Genomic DNA, 27,282 nt, shown 5'->3' on the forward strand with positions numbered 1-27,282 from the left:
GACTAAGTAATACAATAAGTTGGATTCTTACAGGGAAAAAAAAAAAAGTATATATCTAATTAGTTTTTAACCAGTTGTGGAAAATATTGTGCTTAAACCTGATCATCAATTTAATTTTTTTAGATGTCATACTTTAAGAGGAACCTGTGAAACAGATGTTAAGAACATGTAAACAAAGTAAATATAAACAGATTTACTGAAAATAAGAAACAGATATTTTGCACTAAAAATAACACATTATAGTACATAGTACTGTTAAAACAATCACTTCAAACATGGAAGAATAGAAGAATGCAATTGACTAACTGAGAATAGCTAAGTTAGGATGACGACATCAAACAACTAAATATATGCAAATAAATAAAACCTTCATTTAGTAAAGATGAGCAACTCAGAAATGGATAGACCATCATTCAAATTTAAATAAGGATGATGTACTAAGGCTTCAGTGATCTATTTGAACAAACATTTATGTTTAAAACTACTTTATGAACTAGGCATGTATCCTTTCAAACAATTCTGTGTTCAATGTCAACATCCTTAATGTAGTGCAAGCTTTGACTTGTGACATTTAAAGTAGTGGCTATGGTACTGATGTTTTTTTTATGTTGAGCCCATACACGAAATGTTGGTAGATCAACCTATAGTACATTAGTACCGTGTATGGGTTGGGAAAGAAGGTACTTGTTCACATTTGATTTGAATAACTGTATATTGTATTCCTTAGGGAGCACAGCAAGGGGAAGACTGTTCCATAGCACAGCAGTGCAGGGATGAAGGAGGAGGAGACTTGTCACCCTTCTTGAGAATGGGTTGAATATAGGCCATTTCCCAGGCTGTGGGATAGATACCAGTGGAGTAAGACAGTATATGTAGGTGACATAGGATTGGAGTGTTTTAGTGCACAAACCTTCAGGACAATTGGCAGAATGCCATCAGGGCCAGGAGACTTTTTTGTGTCTAATTTGGACAGTATTTTACTGATCTCTTTCTGGCAAAAGGATATAATGGGTATTGTATGTTGGGCATTTGCCATTGTCAATTATGTGTGCATTGGAAGCAAAGTGTGAGGCTAGGAGATTGGCCTTTTCTGTAGGTGATGATGCAACGGAGCCATCTGGATATGACAGATGTGGGAATAGGGTTGGGAAGAAGTTACGCCCGATTGCTTTGGCGAGAGACCAAAAGGCTCGGCTGCCGTTTGGACAGGCTGCTAATTTACTGCTTTTTGCTTTTTCGAACTCTGTTTTGGAAGCAATGATTGCTTTTTTTTGCATTTATTTTAAGCTTGGGTATAAGCTCTAAAGGAGGGTGGAGTTCTTGATATGGTATGTTTGGTTTTTCATTTGACCAGCCTTGGTGCAGCTTTTGGAAAACCAGGGTTCAGTTAGGGAATGGCAGGTCAGAGTAACATGATGTTCTCATTTTCTTCTGTAAATAATCTAAACATGTCTGAATAAAAATGCAAACACTTGTCTTATACAAACACAGCTTTTTTTTTTTTTTTTTTTTTTATAATGTAAATCCCATACACAAAAGGATGTAAGCATGTAGTACATTAGTCAAGTACTACATACTTGACTAATGTACTAAGAAAGAAATGTACAATTTCTTTCTTATAGTTTCTTAGAGAGCAAATTTGTTATAATGTTGTTTGCTGTAGTAAGAGAATACATAATCGCTGTCTACCCTTAGTTTCTCCCACATCATGAGTGTTATTGTTTATGCTCTAATATACATAGCACAAACCATAAACCTTCAATAGCAATCAATAAATTTCTATACAAATGACAGTAATAACTATATCAGAAAACCTTTCACTGATTAACAATTCTTTTTAACATTAACTGCTTTACTAACCACGTTTTCCTCCTCATCTATCTTCAAATTTACTGAAAAATGTCTCAAGAAAAATATACCAAGTGGCACAAAAAGAAAAGAAAATGCAACATGTACCCAGAGTAATTGAGACCTGTAAAATAAAAACTTAAATAAGTGATTTAAACAGAATTACACTTAAATGAAATATTTAATATAGATAATAGAATAAGCACATAAAAAAAGATTTTATATATGAGATAAAACATTGTTGTTTGCAAGCAAGCAATCAGCATAATGGTTATTTACATAAGATTAATTTTAAAAAATTATTCATGTGGAAAGGTTCAGAACTAATATGTGAACTCAATTAATTGCCATTATAAATCTAGTGTGTCAAATCTTTATTAAACTCTTATAAACTTGTGTATTTTATAATTTTTGTATAAAAATTCTTATACAAATAAAGTATACTGGTATACGTTATTTGCATACCTTAGCAGTTAGACAGTACTCTGCCCTGTAAGGAGAAAATGTAACCTGATAAAATAGGAAGCATTTTTCAACTGACATGAAAAAATTGCTTTCCTTAGAATCAGTTGTCATTCACTAAAATAAAATTTCAGTTTCTCAATAGCTTTTATTTTAGAAACACACAAACAGAAACTTTAGCTTTTATTAAACACTTATGGAGTTGCTTAATGGTCAAAGAAAAATGAGAGATCCTCACATGCCCTTTTAAGGAATGCAAAAAACCGACCAAGACTTCTGACCTAATGATCTTCTTGTGATGACCTTTCACGACCTACTGGTGGTTAACTGCATTAGGTATGATACTGAATGAATGAAGACTGGCTGGCAATTTGGAATTTAGCCAACCAAATTATATTTTGCATTGGCTTAGACCAAAAACAAGGACCCTTGCTGTTTTTATTAGAGAAGATGGCAAACAGTGAAATTCAGTTACTAGAACAAACTTGCACTCATCATCAGCAGCAAAATTCAAGATAGGCACCATTAATGTAAGAAGAATGAAGGGAAAAGAAATGGAACTTGCATAAAAATTGGAGAAATACCATGTTGATACTGAAACAAAAAATACAAAACTATTCCTCTAAATAACAAATACAATAAGTTTTTTTATTCAGACAATAACTATTGAGGAAAATAAGGAATAATTACAGTATTCAACACTAAATAACATTATTGAATGGGAAGCAATACCAAGAAGAGTGATGTGGGCAAACCAAAATGGGAAAATGGACACACTTATTTGTGCCTATGGTCTCACAAAAGATTCTGAAGAAGAAACGGAGGAATTTTTCAAGTCATTAGAGAAGGCAGCTGGCAAAGAAAACAGCTGGTCCTTGTTGGAGATCTAAACAGCAGAACATGGAAAGAATCCCAAATATGTTGAAATGTGCTGACAAAATTGGACTATGCTGTTGTTGATAGTGATATCATGCTGGTTCAGAAAACAAACGTGTACAGGGATATGAAACTAGAAGTGATCACTATTTAGTTTCAAGCAGGATGAAAATTAATATCACATTGGGGAAGAAAAAAGTGAGCAAGAGAAATTTTTAAAAGAATCTATGATCACCTTTAAGAGTTGAACTTTAGACTCAAATACAGAAATGTATTATTATTCAAATAAAATGAAAGTTTGAAAATCAAATCTTGGAAGCCACATGGAAACTCTGAAGTAAACATTGATTCAACCAGAGAGGTATATGGTGAAGTCTGAAAGGATACAAAAATCAGAAGCAGTCCTGAAAAATAAAGCATATTGAAAGTTTCTAACAAGTAAATTGTGCATTCTGGGAGAAAAAATACCAAGAAAATGTAAGAAAGCAAAGCAGTATGTACAAGTGTACAAGAATCAAAACAAAAGTCATGTGAAAACTGGTAAGTATATAGAAGATAAATATCAGAAAGGTGGCAAAAGGTTATGGAAGTTATTGAAAAAAAATCTTTAAAATGAAGGAAAGAGTATTGCAAAAGGAATAATCAGAGATGATAAATATGACAGGAAGATCGTAAATATTCTAGTTGCTTAGAGTAGTACTTTGGAAGACTGCTAAAAGAACAAAACCAAAAGTGAGTGTAGAAAATATTTAAGAGGAATCCTGAATACATATCAATACTTGGGTTAGAAAAAGATATTAAAATCTAAAATGTGGAAAGGCAGCTGTAATATATTATTATATATTATATAATTATTATTATTTAATTATTAAATATTATGATCAGCAATGCTCAAATATGGGTGTAAAAGTTTTACAATGGCTGCTTTGCATAATTCAGAGGGCTTGGCCAAGTCAAATTTTGAATGACTGAGTAGAACTCTCATAGTGTTCATTTATAACAAAACTGAATAGGAAAATTATAGATGAAATTCCCTGCTGAGTGTTCCAGTAAGATTTATGCAATCACTGCTGAATAGGAACTTCGAAGAACAAACGGAGTTCAAGCCAAACAGGGGTATCAGATTTTTGCTTCAAGATAAAATAGTTAGAAAATAATGATATATCAATTATCTGTATTTAAGTTTTGTAGATCTAGGGAAGGCACATGACAAGGTGCCAAGAGAAAGGCTGTTCGAAATGCAACAGTTATATCATGTAAACACACATTACATCAAGCAATACATAGTGGTTTATTTAAGTTTTTCTTTTCACGGTATTAACAGATTTGAATACAGGATAGAAGGGGGGGGGGATATGATTGAGACACAGAAGTTGGTACAGGACTGTTACTAGATTACTGTGGAGGAGATTTTTCATAGATTAGAAGGAGACAAAAGTAGAACAAGAAGCCATTCCTGAAAACTGTATAAGGAGGTGTGAGCAATGTAGTTAAGAAGCAGGTTCTTTGCATGATGAGCGATTAATTTTGCCAAGTTTTTAATGGCACTTGTGACAAAGTTTATTAGACACACACATATTCAAAAAAATAAATAATAGTCTTTATTACTGCAAATATTTTGAACAGAAACTAACTGGCCATTATCAGTGCATCAGCATAATCACAGTGAAATTAAAACAAAGAATGTCAATACTATTCAGAGAGCTGAGCTACGTGACAGAATACCCCCTCACGGGTTGTTACAAAATAAAATAAGATTACAATTAAAGCTGATATTCATTTAAGTGATTTCAAATAAAATTAACAAAATTCAGATAATGAATAGGATATAGCATTATATTTAAAAAATAATAAATAAAAAGGGGGAACACTATTGCTTGCCATTTATGAGGATGAGACTATTCCAAATCTTGGCAATACAGAGACAGTCATTCTGATTAAAGAGTGAACAGTATAGAAGTGCTTCAACACTTTAAATAACTGCTCAAAATAAATCTAATGGAAAGTAATTGGTGAGGGAAATGCATTGCTAAGAGTATGTGAGTGCAGAAACTGTGGATGGGTTTAAGGCACAGTTCAATGGTTTTTTTTGTACGAGGGTATGGACCTCCCATGATAAGTCCTCTGAATAAGTTATATTTGAAAATCAATTACACCAGTTAATTGGTACAATCAGTTGACAGTACAACTTATGTTATTCCCCACCTTTTCTACATATCCAAACTTTTATATTAAAGTCAGTTGTGAAGAGTAATAGCAATATACAGGGTGATCAAAATTAAAGTGTCCCTGTTTAAGGCCTCATGAAGCACCATTCAGTGATCTAAATGTTGTGAAACTTTGCAGGTATACATTGTGTGTAATTAGGAAGCAATATCTGAGAAATAAAAAAAAGTAGTTGGAAAATTCACCACCAGGGGTTTTGTAAACAACAAATGCATGGAATTTGCATATTATGCAACACGGCAGGTGCCAGTAGGTTATAAGAAAATGGACACAGGATTCCCCTACTCGAGGAGGTCCACTATCTCCATATGCTGTGATGAATGATTAGTTGTTTTGAAGAAATGTGATCATTGGTAGTTAGACCTGGAAGAAATCGCAAACCACTCAGTTCCCAACAAGTGAATGAAGTTGCTACTGCCATTGTGGAGTAGGCCAAGAATAACAGTGCTGATTCCTGAGTTATTAGTAACATCCTGATGACTCGCCAGCACTGAAAGATAGTATTATACACATGTGTGCAATATCAGTCCTGACAGTTGTATTCTGCCATTGAACACACTGTTTAACACGTTCATTGCCAAGCTGAAAATTGGAATTTCGTGTGGTAGCCAAATTTTTTTTATTTTTTTATTGTGCTCAAAATAAGTTAATATATTATTTATATGCTTTTATTATTATGTACATAGGATTTATGTACTCTAAATATCTATTACGCGATATCGCGTGATATGTAATTCGGTCAAATAAGTTATATATTTTACAAATAAAAAACATTTAAATATAATTATAATTATATAATTATATAATAAAAATATAATTATAATCATATAATTATAACTTTAATTATCAGTCTTTTATAATCACAGAATTTTTAAAAATAACGTACAAATAAAAAAAAATAATTATCAAAAATCAACATTTATAGGGAACTTACTATAAAAAAACAAAAACAATACTCGAAATAAATAAAAACCAAACTTCAAGCACGCTAAATCAACGAATAACTAAACAAAATCGTTGCGTCGTCGCCTTGTCCGAACGCCGCCACTGTGTGCACTGGCTAACATAAACAATAGACAATGGCTGGCGGCTATCCCCACTCCACGAAAGCCGATCCCTTCCCTAGTGGCCAATATAAATATTACGCGCCATTTCGCTGTGGCCGCTATACTATTCCACTTAGAAACTTGATAGTGATGTCCACGCGATAACGCATGATCGGCCGACAGGTGAGAGCCTGCGTCACGCGATATCGCGTGATTGTCGATGAACGTTTTGGGGGGTGCAGTATGTGGCATACCAGGAAGAGCAGCACGTTGAACAGTACAACCCGTGAATGTATAATGAAAGTGAATAAAAATGTGCTATTTACGATTGTGTAATTATTCCACTTCTTACACACAGAAAAATTACGTCTACATTCAGTGCATCATACAGCACCCCTGGTGGTGAATTTTAGAACTACATCCCCCCCCCCCTCAGATATCACTTCTGTACGATGCATAATGTATTCCTGTAAAGTTTTGTAGCATTTGGATCACAGGGTTACACTCCACAAGGCCTTAAACAGGGATACTTTAAAATTTTGATCATGCTGTATTACATAAAGTTTTATTTTAATTAATTGGTTGGTTAGAATGTTTCAGATTTGAATCTATGATGGTGCATTGACTTCAAAATCAGCATGTTGTGTTTATCCAAAAAATAAAGCCAAAATATATAAAAAAAATTAAACCATTTACTGTAAACATAAATATATATATAACAGATACAATTATGTATATTTAGTAATTCACTTTACCTCTCTAAGGAGATCTGACATTAAGGTTCTTTATAGAATTACAACTGGTTATTTAATTTCTACTATTCTATATATCTAACTTCATAATACATACAAAGAGTAATTAAATGACCACACTAAGAATTGCATAGCATGAACTCAATAGAAAAATAATAGTAAAAGAAATAAATAAACCTCTCACCCAGTCTAATTCTCTCAATTTAATTCATTTCTGAGGAATAACATAAAATACTATACAAAACAAAATGAATACAACATTCAGCTAAAAGTGATGAGGTTTGATTACGGGGATACTTTCTATGCATCATTTATTTTGTAAGTCTTCTTTGTTCTCTTTTATATACAAGGGTGGTCTGAAAAGTTCTCAGCCTAACAATGAAAAAACGAATTTATAATTTCAAAATTATTTTTATTTTTCAACATAATCTCCCCTAAGACTAATATATTTATTCCAGTGATACTCCAGCACCGTTATCCCGTCCCTATAATGGTTCTCAGTAAGATCTGCAAAATATCCCTCTACAGCTGCAATCACCCTCTTGATTTGAAGAAAAACGCTGCCCAGACAGGAAGAGTTTTACTTTTGGGAAGAGATAGAAGTCAAAGGGAGCCAAATTTGGGGAATAGGATGGATGTTCCAACAATTCATAGTGCAGATCCCTTAATTTTCCCATTGCCAAAACACCTTTGTGGACAGGTGCATTGTCCTGATGAAAGATGATTTTTTTCCTTCTGTAAACTGGATCTTTTCTCAAGAAATTTTTCTCTAGTCTGGTTAAAAGATTGGAATAATATTCCCAGGTTATTGTTTTACCCTTTTCAAGATAAATAATACACAAAATGCCTTTAGCATCCCAAAACACCGATGCCATGGCCTTTCCTGCTGATGGAAGAACCGACTTTGTCGTGTTTGGTACTGAACAACTGGCTTCTGTCCACTGTTTTGACTGCTGTTTGGATTCTGGTGTGTAATGGTGAATCCAAGTCTCATTCATAGTAATAAATCAATGCACAAAATCAGTTTTATTTTTGTTAAAATGCTCCAAACACTGTTCAGAGATTTTCGTGCGAGTATGTTTTTGATCTACTGTGAGAAAGCCCGGCACCCATCTTGCACAAAGCTTTTTCATTTGCAATTCTTCATGCAAAATATATCCTACACGTTCTTTTGAAATGCCTATAGTCTCAGCAATTTCACGCACTTTGACTCACCGGTCATCCAATACCATACTGTGCACCTGATCAATGATTTCTGGTGTTGTTACACTTTTTTGAATGTCCTTCACGTGGATCATCTTCAAGGCCAGTACGGCCATGTTTAAACTTGGCAGCCCATTTCTTAATTGTCGAAAATGAAGGAGATTACTGCCCATAAACTTTTATGAACTTCAAATTAATTTCTTTGGGCGTTAAACCTTCTTTTACAAATAATTTTATAACCGCATGATGCTCCATTTTATCCATTTCAAGGGATATAGACAACACTTTTGCTTCAGACAGGTGTATAAAACAAACTTCTTGATAGAATGACTTGCAATTTCACATGGATGCTTTTGACAGATGTACCAACTTAGAGAAAAAAAAATCTTGCTGATAGTGTTGCCATCTATGTTCGAGGTCGAGAACTTTTCAGACCACCCTCGTACAGCTCCTCCATATACCACTTTTTGATATCTGTCCATCAGCCACCCTGCTATCCACATGACCAGTGTCATATCCATCCCCATTGGTTCTATTTGAGTAACAGAGTTCCATGTGGTATTCTGTCCAGTGCCTTTGCAAAATCTAAACAGAATCATCTTATAGCCATTTTCTTCATCTAACTCTCCTGTTACTCTATGATAAAAAAGATAGTAAATTATTAAGGCATGACTGACCCTTCACAAAGCCATGTTGCCCCTCCTTCAGTATATTTTTATCCACCCATTCTTGAATTCTCTTTTTGACCAATTTTTCCAGTACTCTTACCACCACTCCTGGGATACTGACTGTAATTTGCTAATGCAGTCTTAGAACCTCCATGCAAAGCAATTATTTTACCCTACTTCCACTCACTTTGGACTTTGTCAAAGCTGAGACTTAAATTAAAGCACCTAGTCAGAAGTAATGCCAGTTCTTTGTGCATTCTCATAAAACACAAGCTGATATCCCATCCAATCCCACAGTTGTATTTATACTGAGTTTCTGAAATATCCTAAAGAACCTCCAATTCATTCACCTCTGTTCCCACATCAGTCTCTGTGACATACATCACAACAGTAACCTCACTTGGATGACATCCCCTTGCAAAGTAGTCAACTCAGCTCAACCATTTTATCTGCTTCTGCACATTGTCACTTTCTGCACTCATTAAGGTCATTCTTCTTCTTACTTGCCATGTAATGAAAGAACTCTTTGGGATTTCCTTTTACCTGTTTTACTAGTTTCTTCTCATAATCTGATTTTGCCTTCCTTCTTATATACCCTTTGCAGAATTTTCAGTTTCTTCAGCTCATGCTTAATAATCTAATTCATCCATCTAACAATTTAATACTATTTCCTCAAGATGCCTTTTAACTCTCTCCCATGCACTACTAACATCCTTCCCTTGCAGGGTTTTATGCCATGGCACTGCTTCAAGCTTTCCCCTATGCTTGCCGTAATACCTGCCTTGTAGTTTCACATATAACCAGTAGTGAGCTATGGAAATTTTAACAAAGGGCTCCCATTGTCGAGCAAAAAAGCCTAACTTAGCTCTTATAATACTTATATTGCGACTTTGTAAAACTTCTGACAGATATAATTCCTGTAGGATATCAATCATTAATGCTAGATCTTTTAAAAATTCCAAATTGAGAACTCAGTTTAAAAAGCCCTTATATTTATCGTTTGATGCAAAATGCTTGCATGAAGCTGGGTAATTTCTCCACAAAACAAGAGCCATTTGTAAACTGCAAGCTGCCCATCGTGGTCCAAACACACGGCCGATCTTTAAAATTTCGATACCAAGGTCTTTTGCAATCGTATTTAATTCTCGTTGATTTTTTGATGATAAAAAGCATATAATTTATCCAGAAATATTTCAAAATGATTTATTTCTTTAATATTTTTTATCGAATCGTCTAATGCTAAGTGCAAACAATGAGCGCAATGCCAAATCACAGCATTGGAAAATTTTTTGTAGTAGTTTGATTGCGACACCTGATTTGTTTCCTAACATTACACAAACCCATTAGAACAAAATGCAATGAGATGATTTTTTATATAGTTATCAGAAAATCCATATGAATTTAAAGTAGCAATTATAGTAGCATGTATACATTCCATGGTGGTATTTTCTATTTCTACAAGATTATTAAACAAGAAGAACAAGGGGCTCACAAATTTGAGAAAAATTTAACAAAGGGCTCGTGCGAGCCCTTTATAGCTCACCACTGCATATAACCCTTCTTGACAGAATATTCCTCATGTTTTAAAATCTCCCAAATCAAGACTGCATCATCACTTTCCCAACTTAGAGACAATGGCCACCTTGGTTATGGATAGCTCTCCTGACCAGGTCTAATACTCTTGCACCCCAAGTCCCCTCCATCACATGCTGCCTCAAGTAATTATCTTTCAATAGGTGTATGAATCCCATTTCTCTCCTGCCATGTAATCTTTCTTCCTTCCAATCTATATCTCGATAGTTTAAGTCCCCCTATAATAATAATCACTTGACTTGCACTTGTTGTACTAATTTGCTGATGGATATCTTCCTGATCATCCCTGGAACCTCTTGGCCTACAGCAGCTACCAACCATATATTTTGTCTTATTGGTCTTGAATCGACCAGACTGCTTTAAATGAGTAGCCACTGTCCCACATATCTCTTATTCTTTTTGGCTACAATTCAAATGCTTCATCAGCAGTACTCATCCCCCCATCCTATTTTCTCTATCTTCCCTGAAAATACTTAACCCAACACATTCATCATCATCAAATTCCTGACATGTACCTTCAAGGGATGTACAGGATATGATAGTACTACATGAAAAATTTACATCATTACTAACTTCCTATCTACAATTTTCCTCCAAATCAGTCTATTACTTGTCAAGACTCCAACATTATCAGATCTTATATTTCTATCATCTAAGGCACTTTGCACTGTATCAATCCACCTATATCTTGGTCTTCCTCTGGGTCGTTTTCCTGCCAACCTCGCAGAGAACAGTTGTTTTGCTAATCTTTCCTCGCCCATTCTGTTTAAGTGACCATACCACCTGACCTCAAGGGCTCATTCTAGTGAGTACAGGAATGGCAAACCCAAGGTACCTGATGCTGGACCATGCCTTACTTCATGTAATGTATGTCTGTTATATTATCTGTAGACTGGTCCCTATCTTCTTTCTTTATACTTCCTCTCTTCTTCTTGTTCCTTCCCCCAATGCTATTAGAGTAATTCGAGGGCTAGGGGTGAATCTTTTCTATTTATTTTATTTTCTACCTTTAGTAGTGAGAGGAGCCTATTTTAAGCAGTGGGAGTCTGCTGCTCTCCCAGGTTTGAAACCATATCATAATGGTTTCCTGAGGAAGGCAACGGGAAACCACCTCAGTATTATTTCCAAGAAATATGGTGAACTCAGCAAATTTAGTTTCCACAACTGGCAAAAATGGGGTCTATCGGCAAACGATGGATGTCATGCCCAGCAGAAGAAGAAATGAGGCTTCTCAGGTCGTTAACCTATGAAATTCTCAAATGGACAATGAGGATGGGATCCCAAGTATTGAGGAAAATGGGAAGAAAATAAGGCATCCAAGAGAAAATGAGATAGAAACTATACATGTTGCAACTTGGAATGTAAGAACAATGTTAAGAGTTGGTAAATTAGAGAACTTGAAGAAAGAAATGGAGAGAAATAAATTGGATGTGGTTGGTCTAAGTGAAGTCAGATGGGAAGATATAGGAGATTTTGAAAGTGATGGTTATAGAATTATATATTCCTGTAGAACACTGGGGGGAAAATGGAGTAGCATTTGTTTTGAATGAAAAGGTTAAAAATTCTGTAGAAAAAATAATATATAAAAGTGACAGGGTGATTATGATTAAACTGAAAGCAAAGCCTGTGGATATAATGATTATACAGATATATATACCCACAAGTGACCATGATGAAAATGAAGTAGAAGAGATATATAATCAAATAGAAGAGATAATGGAAGAAGACAGAACTAAAAGGTGTACCATCTGGATGGGAGACTGGAATGCGGTGGTAGGTGAAAAGGTAGAGAAGGGAATAACAGGAAGATATGGCCTTGGAAAAAGGAATGAGAGAGGTGAAAGACTTATAGAGTTTTGTAAAAGATACAAACTAATCATTGGTAATACTTGGTTTAAACTTCCAAAGAGAAGAAGATATACATGGAAAATGCCAGGTGATATTGCAAGATATCAGATTGATTATATGTTAATATAAAACAGTTACAGAAACAGTGTAAAAAGGATATCAACATATCCAGGAGCTGATATTGACTCAGACCATAATTTGCTTGTTATGGAATTAAGGATACGATATAAGAAAATAAACAAAGGTAAAAGCAAGAAAGGTGGAACCTAGAAAAACTCAAAGGAAATGCAGGTAGGAAATTCAGAGAAGAACTGGAAAATAAAATAAGGAACAAAGAGAATATATCTGAAGAAACTATGGATGTTAATGCAAAATGGAATCAACTGAAAAACTTGATATATGAAACAGCTGCTGAAGAGATAGGTTTTGTGGAAGGGAAAAGAATTAAAAAGCCATGGATTACAAATGAAATGATAAGAAAAATGGAAGAAAGAAGAAGATGGAAAAATGTAAACACTGAAGAGGGAAGAAGAAAATACAAAGTATTAAATAATGAACTGAGAAGAGAAACCGATAAAGCAAGAGAGGAATGGTTAAAAACAAAATGTAAAGAAATTGAAGAAATGGAAAAAAGGGTGCGATATGATAAAATGTTTGAAAAAGCAAAAGAAATTACAAATATTAAAAAAAGCATAAGAAATCTGCCATTAAAAGATAAGCAAGGAAAACTGATTTATGATATTGAAATACAGGGTGAAAGATGGAAGGAATACATCGAAGAACTTTATGCAAAAAATTAAAGACCAACAAAAATTGAATTGGAAGAGCAAAATGAAATCTCAACAGAAGAAAGAGGTTCTGAAATACTAAAGAGAGAAGAAGAAAAAGCAATTAAGGAATTAAAAAGTGGAAAGATGGAAGGAATGGATGGAATACCTAGTGAAATCCTAAAACAACTGGAGAATAAAGGTATAACAGAGACATGGAAACTCTGCAATATCATTTACAAAACAGGAGTATGGCCTAAAGATTTCACAGAGAATATTCTTGTACCAATTGAAAAGAAAAGCAATCCTGCTAAGTGCAATGACTACAGAACTATAAGCATACTCTCACATGCCTCCAAAGTACTGTTAAGAATATTAAATCAAAGATTGTATAACAGAGTGGAGTATTTTCTGGGGGATGATCAATTTGGATTTAGAAAAGACAGAGGAACCAGAGATGCAATTGGAGTAATCAGGACCATATGTGAAAGGAATATAGAAGTAAATAAAGACGTTTATATTTGTTTCATCGACCTTGAAAAAGCATTTGACATGGTGAAATGGGAAAATCTGATGGAAACATTACACAAAATAGGTTTAGATTGGAGAGACTGAAGGTTAATAGCTGAATTATATATGAACCAGACGGCCATAATAAAGACAAAAGTAGGAAAAACTAAAAAATGTGTGATTGGCAGAGGTGTAAGACAGGGATGGTGCCTGTCACCGACACTCAATATATTTGCAGAAGAAATGATAAAAGAAGCATTTTATGAAGAGAAATGAGGAATCACTATTGGAGGAAGAACAATACAAAAGATTAGATTTGCAGATGATCAAGCAATATTAGCTAATACCGAAGATGAGCTACAGCACCTAATGCAAAAATTTGAAAACATAAGCAAGAAATATGGTATAAAAATTAACACAAAGAAAACAAAAGTGATGATAGTCACCAGGAAACCAGGAAGTATCAAGGTGATGAAGAATGGAGAAAGTGTAGAGCAACTGAAACAATACAAATACCTTGGTAGTATAATACAAGAAAATGGAAAATGTGACATGGAAATAAAAGAAAGAATTAAGAAAGGAAAATATGCCTTTAATAACAAGAAAAATTTGTTTATTAATAAAATGAATAAAAATCTAAAGAAAGGGCTTATTGAGTGCTATATTTGGAGTATAACCTTATATGGGTCAGAAACATGGACAATTAGGAAGAAAGAAGTTAAAAGGTTGGAGGCATTTGATATGTGGTTATGGAGAAGAATGGAGAAAATAAAGTGGACTGAAAAAATCACCAATGAAGAAGTATTACAAAGAGTTGAAGAAGAAAGGAATTTACTAAAGACCATAAGAAGAAGAAGAAGAAAGCATAATTGGATAGGACGTATTAAGAGGAGACAGCCTACTGAAAAGAATGATAGAAGGGAAAATTGAAGGAAAGCGACCAAGAGGAGGAAGACAACTAACGATGCTTGATGATATAATGGGAACAAGAAGATATCAGGAAATGAAGGAGAAAGCAAAAGACAAAGGAAATTGGAGGAAGAGAATCTGCTGAGTTATACCATTGGACCTGTCAAGAGACAGAACACTAATGATGATGACCACCTGAGATTAGCTCTGCTAATGCATTCCCGGATGCTGACAGTGTCAAGTTCTTTCCTAATATCCTCATTTTTAATATGATATTGCCATCTATTCATGCCTCTAATCTTGTTCAAGACCCTCATATCTGCGGTCTCTAGTCTCTGGTCAAGTGTTTTACTTCAGACCCAGCTCTCAGATCCATAAGTTAAAACTGGTTTGAACACTGTCTTGTATACAGCTAATTTAGTGTTCCGACTAATTTCTCTCTTATTCCATATGAATTTATTCAATTGACTTCCCACCATACCAGCTTTGTTGATTCTGTTGTCTATTTCCATATTTAATTTACCATCTTCACTAAAAATCGTGCCAGTAGCCGAAATATTTTACTTGTTCAACAGGCTCCCCATTCAAAACACAGTTGGCATTTTCAACCATTCTACCTATTTTCATTGTCTTTGTCTTTTTAATGCTGACCTTCATACCATATCTATTACAACAGTCATTCAATTTAGTCAGGTAATCTTGCAAACTTGTAGCGGATTTATTTAGAAGTATAACATCATCCGCATAAAGCAAAGAGCTGACATTAATCTCTCCAATTCTGATATCATGTTTAATACCACTTACCTTCATAATGTGATCCATATAAATAATGAATAATAGAGGTGAATAATGTACATCTTTGTCTCACACCAGATTTAACATTAAACCATCTTCCTGAACTTCCTTCAATTCTAACTGCTGACTTGCAACTCAAATAAAGACTAAGTACTGCTTGATATAATGCCCCATTGACACCATATAACTGTAGCGTATTGAATAACTTCTCTCTTGGCACCTTGTAATATGCCTTTTCCAGATCGACAAAACTTAAATACAGATCTTTGTTATATTCCCATGCTTTCTCAACTATTTGTCATAAGATGAAGATCTGATCCTGACAGCCTCTATTTGACCTGAATCCAGCTTGTTCTTCAAGCTTTTCTTCCACAATTCTTCTCAACCGTTTATCAAGTATACTTGCATAGATCTTGCCAGGAACACTCAGTAGGGAAATACCTCTGTAATTCTCACATTCAGTTTTATTTCCCTTTTTATATATGGGTACTATTAGAGCTCTACTCCAATCATTGGGAATTTGTCCCTCTGTCCAGGCTTTCTGAACTATGCAGTGCAGCCATTGTACGACTTTTATACCACCATACTTCAGCATTTCTGGTCAAATATCATCTACTCCTGCTGCCTTTCCATATTTCAAGCCTTTGATAGCTTTTTCTACTTCAAGTATGGATATGTATTCCTGACTGTATGCCTTGTCAGTGTTTTTTACCACTGTGCTATCACTGCTTGTTTCATTTAGTAATTTTTCGAATTAATTACTCCATAATTCGACGATATCTTATTCTCCCATTTTCATGTCACCTTTATCATCTCTAACTTCTTTTACAACACTCTTTCCTCCATTCCTAAGTTTCTTCAACAACCTCCAGAATATCTTACCACCTTCTTGATATATATTTTCTATGTTCTTTCTAAAGTCCTCCGATGCCTTTTGTTTAGCTAGTTTTACATAGTGTTTCGCTTTCTTACATTTGTCTCTGTATTCTCTAAGAGCAAAAGCTGACTTATTTGCCAGAAACTTTTGATATGCTTTCTTCTTTTCCTTCACTGCCTCTTTAACTTCCTGTGTCCACCATGGAGTTCCGATTTTTCTATCCTTGCAGACTACCTCACCACATGCCTATCTGGCAGAATCAATCAAGATTTTCTTCAAGGCTAGACACTGAATCTCCAAGGTTTGGTTCCTGTTCTCAAACTCTTTCATTTTTTCTTCAATAATCTTTGTGTATTTTAGTCTACAGTTTACATATGAGAGCTGCTCAACTTTTATTCGCTTTAAAACTTTCTTACATGTTATTCTTTTCAATATGAAATTCAATTTTATCTTGCTCAAGACTAAATAGTGATCACTTCCAATTTCAATACCTCTGTACATTCTGCTGTCCTGCACCAGGGAGAAAACATCACTATCAACAATAACATAGTCAATGAGACTTTTCTTATTCCTAGCCTTTTCTCTCCATGTAAATTTGGCCACATTTTTATGTTGGAACATGGTGTTAGTAATAACCAGTCCATGTCCTGAGCAGAAATCCAACAGGTATTTGCTATTATTATTAGCTTCGCTCTTTTCTCCAAATTTCCCCAAAATATTTTTGTATGTCTGACAATCATTTCCCACTCTGCTATTTAGATCCCCAACAAGGACCAACTTTTCCTTTTTCATTGTGTCTGTTGCTTTTTCTAAATCATCAAAAAATTCCTTCACTTCTACTTTAGTAGAACCTTCTGTGGGACCATAGGCACAAATAAGTCTCATTGTCCAATTCCCCATTCTGATATTAGCCCATGTCATTCTACTTGAGACTCCTGCCATTCAAGAAGATTAGCCTCATATTTTGTGTTGAATACTATGGCTACTACTCCTTTTTTCTTGATTGTCATTTCCTGAATATAACATTTTGTATTTATTGCTCTGAAAAATCTCACCAGTTTTTGTCTTGTTTGTTTCAGTCACCCCTATTATGTCGATCTGGTACTTATCTAATTCCTCAGCTAGCTCCATTTCTTTGCCATTCAGGCTTCTTGTGTTAATAGTACCGATCTTTAACTCTATCCCTATAAATACACAATACATATGCAATCTTAAAAAAGATATCTTAAAAATTAGAGTATTCTGGGAACTACAACTTTAATATACACAAATGTGGCTGCAAGAAACTGCCCAAGATCTGAGACTATCATCCTGTACAAAAATTTGCCATCCTTAAATGAACCCAAAAGATTGCAAGTGGGACATTAGGATACTATCTAAAATATTTCACATCTTTATTGATTTATACATTACATACAGTAGTGAGTTCTTTAACATTTTTTCAAGGTGTTAAACCATGAAATGTCTTAGTAACCAGAGGAAAAATATTAATACTTGCTATTAATATTAATAATGTTAAATACTTGCTCTTTTTATCCATTGTGATAAGCCACAATTAAAACTTCTAAGAATCTCATTAGTAAGACGAATAAGAGAAACTGATAATATTAACTATCTGCATAATAATGAATAAATTATGATTTATTACAAAAATATAAGGATATAAAAGATATAAATTTATAAAGATACATTTCAAAAAAAAAAAAACATTAAATTTGAAACAGTAATTTTATTTTGTTATACTTTGTGATAAATGATTTCTCTTAATGATACTAGTTTAATTTCATAAGTGAAATTAAATGGCTTTCTTGCATTTCATTTTGAATTTAAAAGTAACATTTGCCTCTCAACTTATTTAGGATGATGCATCATTTACAGTGCATTTATATAATATGCAGAGCAGAATAAACCCTCCAATAACTTTCAAGAAGTCAATGTTAAAAAAGATCAGATAGCACTCAGATATTACTAGTTTATAATACTATAAAAAATACTATTTAAAATAGCTTTTTCAGTAAAGAATACCGACAAAGAAAAATAAAGCATAGATGTATGAATAGCCAATAGTTTTCTTACGTCTGCGGTGATGCCTGTATTACATCGAAAATCAAAAAAAAATTTTAAAAACGCATACAAACTTTATTTGGGTACAACAATGGCAACCTAAGCCAAAAGCTAAAGCAACACATATTTTTTGTAAAACATGAGTTACAAATACAACAGAATGGCTAAACACTTTGTAGTTCATGCCATTCACTATTCCTATGATATGGTAGAAGCCCATGAGCCATGTCACCAAATGCTATCACGGACTAATGAATTTGAGTATTTAGCTGAAAAAAAGTATTACAGTAAACTCTCGATTTAAGAGACTATTAGGGGCTAAGGGTTGTCCGTAAAATCGAAAGTCCATTAAATCGCAAATCTTAGGAATAGTATTGAAAATAAAACACTTTCAGTGGTACAGTATTAATATATTTTAATGAGAACATTTTTATGTAAATACCATTTTACTGAGGATTGAAAAAAGCATTAAGTTTCATTTGCTTTCCACTTTTATACCGTTTCTTAATAATTCATGATTGAAATTGCCAAAAATGTTTGTAATAAGCAATTACCTCTGGATCTGAAGATGTGCCTATGAACAAGATGATGTCGTCCATGTGTTCTCTAACCACCGATAGTTTCGGACCAGATGGAACTGCTTCTTCTTCCTCGTTGTCAACCTCCTGATCGCTCACCACAACATCTTCAGCAATCTCTTCCTTGCTGAGAATTTGGTAGCCTGGGTTACCCTCGTCAATGTCTAGCCATTGTTCAATGTCATTCTCACCAGCTCGCATCAAAGTTTCTCAGAAATCATAGGTTTCAAAACCTATGAAATCATATTCTGGTTCAGTCCTATTTAGTAACTTGGTCCAGCCATTGGCCAATGTTGTAGCCTTTATCTCCTTCCAAACGGCAGCAAAATTAAAGATGGCAGATTTCATGTGTGTGCGCGTGCAAATTTTGAAGTGTGCTGGCTTCTCTTGTATCTTCTTTGGGATTGTTTTCATTCTCCAAGACAACCATAACCTCTTCAAGAAACTTCTTATACAACCTCTTACAGGAAACAATGACTCCCTGGTCTACAGGCTGTATTATAGAAGCAGTATTTGGAGGAAGGAAGATACATTTTATTCTTCCATTCCTACTTACCAACTTCTCAGCATTATGATGGGCTGATGCATTATAAAGAAACAAAACAGCTTTTACACCTTCAGGAGAGATTTTCAGGACCTCTTCTTGGTAGTTTTGCACTTCAGGTATGAAGTCATTAAAAAACCAGTCAGAAAAAAATGTCACTTGTAAACCAGGCATTCCTTCAGTTGGAACAGATGACAGGCAACTGGTTCATAACATTCTTCAAGGCTTTCATGCTCTTCCAATTACTATCGGCTTGAGGTGATGCGTGCCATCAGCATTAGCATAAAGTAGGGCTGAAATGCGCTCCATGTTTAATTTGCGGCCAGGCGTGCTAATTTCATGTTTGTTCACGAGGGTATTTTCAGGAACAGCACAATAGAACAGGCTGGTCTCATCTGCATTGTAAACTTGAGACAAAATAAGATCCTCAGATTCAATGACTTCACTGATATATTTTCTGAAGGGCTCAACTTGTTCAATATCGGTGCTCAGTGCTTCACCACATGTTCGCGTGTTCGTAAGGCCATGCCATTTACGAAAGCGCCAAAGCCACCCATCACTCGTGGAACTGTATGCCCATGTGTTGTGCCAGTTTTTCAACAGCCAACCTTAGTTCAACACCACAAACAACAACGGCACTAGATCGCTGTTGAAAGAACCACTTGTCAACTCCTTCTAAATTCTTATGCTTGGCCAACTTCACGTTTCTTATCTGCCACAGTGAAACCACTTCTGGAGCTTTCAACACTAAATTTTAGCAAAAACTGAGTAGTTTGTTTTTATTTTTGCATTTGTCCGAAACTGTTTGCTTTTTCATCTCGTAAAGTTCACAAACATCAGCAACAGATGCGCAACTTTCCAACTAACTTATTAACTCAAGTTTCTGTGCTTCGTCAAGTTTACTCATTTTCTTTTAACCCCAGACATATTAACTGATGTTAACAATGATTAATAATGGTTTAACTAAAAATTACTCCAGCAACAGCCTAAACACTACGTATTTTACACTAGCAACACTACCAACGCTATGCTATCGAACCGAAGTACATACACACACGCGAACTATTCATGAATATATGCGAATGTATCCTGAATGTATCCGAAGACACCATTTATAAACATTGCCAATCGCTTCCGATTAACCATCATATTATTTATTATTTATTTTATTAATTATTTCATTATCTGTATTTATTTGTCAAATTATGTCGGTTAAATCAAGAGTTTCCTGTATATTCAAATCTTCCAGCCACAAAAAGATGTGCAAATCTTTCACTAGAATAAGAAAATCAAGATGTGGAGACTGATGACAACAATGACACTAATATGGATCAAAACTTCCTAGCAGAGTCAAAGATCATAATCTAATTACACAGCAAGAGCTTATTAGAAGTATCTACTAAAAAATACAATTGTAATCATTAGTTTCCATCAGAATTTTGCATGCCAGATCTGATGAAATAATTTGCAAGTAATGTTCAATATTGTTACTGTACTGAAGGATATTAATAATAGTACTAAACATTTGATGAAGAACATCAGAGTGGAACATTTCTACACATCAAGTTTGAGGACTGGTTTGTTTATAACCACAGTAAATTATATCCTTCAATTCTCTTTACAAAGTTCATGGCAAAACTGATATGGAAATACGAATCTGTTAGAACTCATTAGATATAATACGCTACTAGAATACCTGTAGAGATTTTTAAAAATTTACTTGGATTGCAGTTGTTTTTTTTTTTTTGTGTGAGTGGAATCAATCAAAAAAGCATTCACTATAAGATCAAGGATTGCTTCTCAGATATCAGGAAGAATGACCTAGGGAGGGGGGGGGGGAGTGTTCATCAGCCCTTACACACTTAATTTGGTTTTATGAAAAAATCTGTCAAGGCCACAAACTGAAATGAAGCATTTCAGTAACTCAAAACAAATACTTTGGGTGAAGCAAAGATTACTGAGGACCACAAATCAGAGAAATGATGAAAAGGCTTTCCTTCCACAGAACCTGCAAAACAAGTAATGAACATGATAAATGATTCCCAAAGATACTGGAAATATATGGAAAGGCATATCCAAAGGAGCAGGAAACTCGAATATTAGCAATTATATTTTGCTTACAAATAAGTCAGAAGCAGAAAACCTACCACTAAGATATCTATTTTGTTTTAATTAATTTAATTTTTTTTATAAATCAGGTATTATTTAAAAAAAATAAATTTAATTTTTTCCAAAAATGGCATACACTTCTGAAGGCATTTGAAATCAACATTTGTGAAACACCCTAAATTTTATCTCTGCAAGGAAAAAAACAACATTTGTTTCAGTATTATCAGTGAATGATAATTCAATGATTTATTCACTAATGAGTTGGCATATATCATCAATTCGATTCTTTATTCACTAATGAGATGGTATATATTATTACATCACTAATGAGCGAGTCTCTGTTGAAAGGAACAAGATTAAAAAAATTAGTTTAAAACAGGTATGCAAGACAATAAGCCAGAAGCAGAAAGAGGCCCAACAGAATAACTTATTGCACAGAAAATGCTAAAATATGAAGGAGCCAAGATAATACTCTTCCAGCAGTTGCGTTTCATTTTTTGGCAGATACATATTTCAATGGTTATATATATATATATATATATATATATTTTTTTTTTAATTTTTTTTTTTTTCCTCTCTATGGTTCCAGACTATGGTTTCATCTTGATAAAAAGTATGAATCACAGTGCTTGCTAACCAACTGAAGCCAAACGTCAACATGTTAATGTTTTTCAGTACTAGTGCTAAACATTCACAAAGGACCAAGTGTTGGATTCTGAACGAAGAGAAATTAAAGTTATTGGTATTTCTTTCAGAATCCAACATGATCTTCCATAACATAAGCAAGACTTGTAAATATTGTTTATCTCTTGCTTAAACTATATTGCTCTGTATTTTATCAGTTATTAATTAATTATATAATTTTAGGATATGTCATAATAATGGAAGGACTCTGTAGTAAATGCCATTTATTTTATTACTTTATTCCTTCAATAATATTATAAGAAATTGTATGTATGTAACTTTATGAGAACTGTAATATACGTTTTTTTTTTTTTGTTATTGTGAATGAAGGTGAAGGTAAATTTAAGTAACTATAATATTTTTTTTTTATTAATTTTCAATACCAGTATGTAAAGGTATAATGTTATGCAATATTTCTGTTTTTATCTTATTTTTTTTTGTTACTATGGAGACGAGCTAGAAATAGCTAGCGCGTGCATGGATCACAAGATATGGTATTCAACTGCAGAGAAGGAATTGACATAAGAGAGCGTGAGAAAGAATTTTGGGCAGGAAAGAAAGTGAAGGTATATAAACGAAAAGCGAGAGTATACAGGGGATCAGTAGACCAAAAAGATTTACGATAGTGTGGTGAAGAAAGAGGGGGGAAGCACTCATGACAGTGCGGAGAGGCGGGAAGCAGGGAGCACTCCTGGCAGCACGGAGTAAAGTAAGAGGCTGTAATAGGAATTAGGTGCTGTAATTAAATTAAAAAGAGATGAGATAGCTTATTAGCAACACTGAGTAAAGTAAGAGGCTGTAGTAATGGGTAATTAGATTAAGAAGAGATGAGGAGATAGTGAATTTTCTAGTGAAAGTATGTCTACATTTGTGGTGCGCAGAGATTAATGATTAAGTTATTTTAAGGAAGATTACTTTTGAAACGTGTAGCTCCAGTGTGATAGTTAACTAAAGTTTTAAGTGTGCCTCAGTGAATACCATGAGCAAAGGATTTATCCGGTAAGAACTGTCCAATTTTATATTACTTCAGTGCAGAGATATATGTGTAATTCCTCCTCTTATTCCCCACATTAACTATAACGTTTTTTGCTGAAATCAGCCGGAGTATGAAGTATGAAAGTGTATACTCATGAAGCAGTTGATGCCACCATTAATGTATTGAGACTTTACTGACTGTGTGATAATAGTAAAATTTGTTACTAAGAGATTTTGTGATATTGAACTCTATTAAAAGTTATTTTAATAATGTGAAAGCTATAAGTCTGATAGCAGAATGCCCATAGACTGAAATCTGTAAGATGTTGTGACCAGTTAAGCTAAGACATTTATATTATCTTGTTCTCAGAATTGAATTTATATGTATAATATATAACCAGAATTAAATGTTTTGTTATGATGATTTCAAAATTGTGTTTGCCTGAATCTCTTTTACTGCACTGTTCATGAAATTATCAGACCTAGCAGGAGCTTCAAATTAAGAGATAAACTCGGTCTACGTAAAAAATATTATTGATATAAAATTAGTTTATGTTTGGTTTCATTACATTTCATTAGACTAATCTAAATATAGAGTGGTGCAGTCTAAAAATATAAATTTCTCTATATTTAAATTAGTAATCAACCAGCAACTTATTACTTGTTTAAGAACAGAGTTGAAACAAGATGGCGGATCAAAAACAAGGAAGTACCATCCAACAGAAGTACATTAACATAATGGAAATAACTAAAAGAATTAGAAATTAGCTTAAAAGAAACAAGAAACGAAAAATCACCTGGAGAAGATAAGTTAGGTTCAGAATTATGTAAATATGCAGGAATAAGGTTCAAGGAAAGACTCTTTATTTTTAAATAAAATTTATTTAACAAGTAACCCACCCATACAATGATAAAAAAAACGATAGTGATCCCTATTTTTAAAAAAAGGTAATACAGATGACCCTAAAAACTATAGAGGTATAGGTATTCTAAATTCCTGTTATATAATATATAGCAGAATTTTAAATAACAAATTAATAAAATATTGCAAAGGCTTTATTTTAGAAATACAAAATAGAGTTAGTAAAGGACAATATGTATAGACCCTGGCCTTTTGCCTAAAACTGATAATAGAGAAAAGAAAAGAATACAATCCAGAAACACGTATTACATTTATTGATTTTGAAAATGCATTTGATGGAGTTAAAAGAAGTATTTTATTTAACATATTAAAAAAAAAGAGACAAATGCCAAATAATATTCTAAAAACTATCATAAGTATGTTTGAAAATAATCAAATACAAATAAGATTGAATTCTGAATTATCATACCTGAGATAAATCAAGGAGTCTGATAAGGATGTTCCCTTTCAGCAGTTACACTTATTATTTAAATGAAATAATAAAATGGAAAAAAATTCCCATCAAGGGATTAAACTTTCTTGTACTGTAAACTTAAACACTCTCCTTGCTGCTGATGATCAAATAATAATTGCAAGTTCTGAAGATAATTTACAGAAAGGCATTTTAAAATTTAAATGAAATAGTCAAATATTATAAAATGATAATATCAACAGAAAAATCAAAAACGATGGCCTTTAAGGGACAAAATCCAATAAGAACTAAAATAGTAATAGAAACAAAGATTTTAGACCAGGTGAATTCATTTAACTACCTCAGATGTATGATTACATATGAAAATGAAAAAGATATAAACCTAAAAATTGTGAAATATTTAAAAATAACAGGTGTAATTAACTCTATATTTAAACCTAACCTAGTTCAAAAACAAACCAGATTAAAGTATACAATATGTTAGTCCTATTATATGGAAGTGAAATCTGGAAAATAAAGCAAAAAGACAAAGATTAATAACAGCTGAAATGAAGTTTATGAGAAAAACTGCAAAGTATACTCTACGGGGGGTCTGAAAAGATCTCGGCCTCTACCATAGATGGCAACGCTATCAGCAAGATTTTTTTTCTCTAAGTTGGTACATCTGTCATAAGCATCCATGTGAAATTGCAAGTCATTCTATCAAGCTGTCTGAAACAAAAGTGTTGTCTGTATCTCTGGAAATGGATAAAATTGAGTATTGTGCAGTTATAAAATTCTTTGTAAAAGAAGGTTTAATGCCAAAAGAAATTCATTCCAAGTTCATAAAAGTTTATGGGCGCTCTTCTTTGTTTCGACAATTAAGAAATAGGCTGTGAAGCTCAAACGTGGCTGTACCAGCCTTGAAGATGATCCACATCAAGGACATCCAAAAAGTGTAACGCCACCAGAAATCATTGATCAGGTGTCCACGTGGCTAGCCTAGTGGCTTTGCGCTTCGCAACCATATGCCTGGGGAAGGAGTGTCCTGGGTTCGATTCCCGTCGGCAACGTGAGGAGCTTAAGGATCTTCCTCAGCCATAGCCAAGTTAGCCGGTCTTGGGCATGGACAGCAGGATTTTTTCCCCCAGTTTATCTGGGGTTTTTCATCCCACAAGCAGGCAAAAACAGCCCTGTGAACACACACAGATCTACAGCAATAATTACTTAACCCCCATGAGGGAGCTCAACTCGCCCCAAACTATTCGGGCGAGTTGAACTCCTTCACTCCACATGAATAAATAAATAAATTGATCAAGTGCACGATATGGTATTAAATGACCAGCACGTCAAAGTGCATGAAACTGCTGAGACTATAGGCAATTCAAAAGAACGTGTAGGATATATTTTGCATGAAGAATTACAAATGAAAAAGCTTCATGCGAGATGGGTGCTGCACTTGCTCGCAGCAGATCAAAAACACACTCGCATGAAAATCTCTGAATAGTGCTTGGAGCGTTTTAACAAGCATGAAACTGATTTTGTGCGTCGATTTATTACTATGGATGAGACCTGGATTCACCATTACACACTAGAATACAAACAGTAGTCAAAACAGTGAACAGAAGCCGGTTGTTCAGCACCAAAGAAGACACTCAGTTCCATCAGCAGGAAGGTCATGGCATTCATGTTTTGGAATGCTAAAGGCATTTTGTTTATTAATTATCTTGAAAAGGGTAAAACAATAACTGTGGAATATTATTCTGATCTTTTAACCTAGACTAGACAAAAAATCGTCAGAAAAGACCCAGTTTGCAGAAGAAAAAAAAATCATCTTTCATCAAGACAATGCATGTGCCCACAAAGGTGGGCAGGTGCATTGTCCTGATGAAAGATGATTGCCCTGATTCCTCAGATTTGGCTCCCTCTGACTTCTATCTCTTCCCAAAACTAAAACTCTTCCTCGCTGGTCAGCATTTTTCTTCGAATCAAGAGGTGATTGCAGCTGTAGAGGGGTATTTTGCAGATCTTACTGAGAACCACTACAGGGACGGGATAATGGTGCTGGAGCATCGCTGGAATAAATGTATTGGTCTTAAGGGAGATAATGTTGAAAAATAAAAATAATTTTGAAATTATAAATTCGTTTTTTCATTGTTAAGCTGAGAACTTTTCAGACAGCCTTCGTATTTGATCACAAAAGAAATGAAGAAATTATGAAAGAACTAAACCAAGAATCAGTAATAGAAAAGAAACGTAAATGAAAGGAACACGTGGAAAGAATGAAATCAGAAAGATTACCAAAACAAGTATTAAATTACAAACAATTAGGAAAAAGAAAACCACGGTATGCTCTAAAGCAGTGGTTCTTAACCTGGGGTGTGTGCACCCCTGGGGGTGCGAAAAAGCATTTCCAGAGGTGCGAGAGAAGTTTCTAAATTTTGACCCAAATTCGATGGACGACAGCTCTTTAATAAAAGATGATCTTATTGAAATACAAGCCAATGCACGTATTCAAATGGAATTTGAAAAACTCGACTTAGAACAATTCTAGTGTACACAGTTAGAACCTTATCCACAGCTGCAAAAGCAGCATTGCAGACACTTTTACCATTTGCCACCACCTACCTGTGTG

General features: G+C 34.1%; 1 protein-coding gene across 3 annotated transcripts in view; it reads right to left on the minus strand.

Moving 5' to 3' along the window:
- Positions 1-27,282, minus strand: part of LOC150102528 (osmosensitive cation channel TMEM63C-like) — a 491,876-nt gene that overhangs the window by 325,764 nt on the left and 138,830 nt on the right. For all 3 annotated transcript variants that reach the window (XM_090398766.1, XM_090398765.1, XM_090398767.1), the window contains exon 8: positions 1,861-1,972. In XM_090398766.1, coding sequence (XP_090254892.1) covers positions 1,861-1,972 — 112 coding nt within the window. The remainder of the gene's footprint in view (positions 1-1,860; positions 1,973-27,282) is intronic.

This window comes from Typopeltis vanoorti, chromosome 10 (assembly GCF_054136105.1).
Source record: "Typopeltis vanoorti isolate ZY-2024b chromosome 10, IOZ_Tvanoo_1.0, whole genome shotgun sequence".
Taxonomy (NCBI): domain Eukaryota; kingdom Metazoa; phylum Arthropoda; class Arachnida; order Uropygi; family Thelyphonidae; genus Typopeltis; species Typopeltis vanoorti.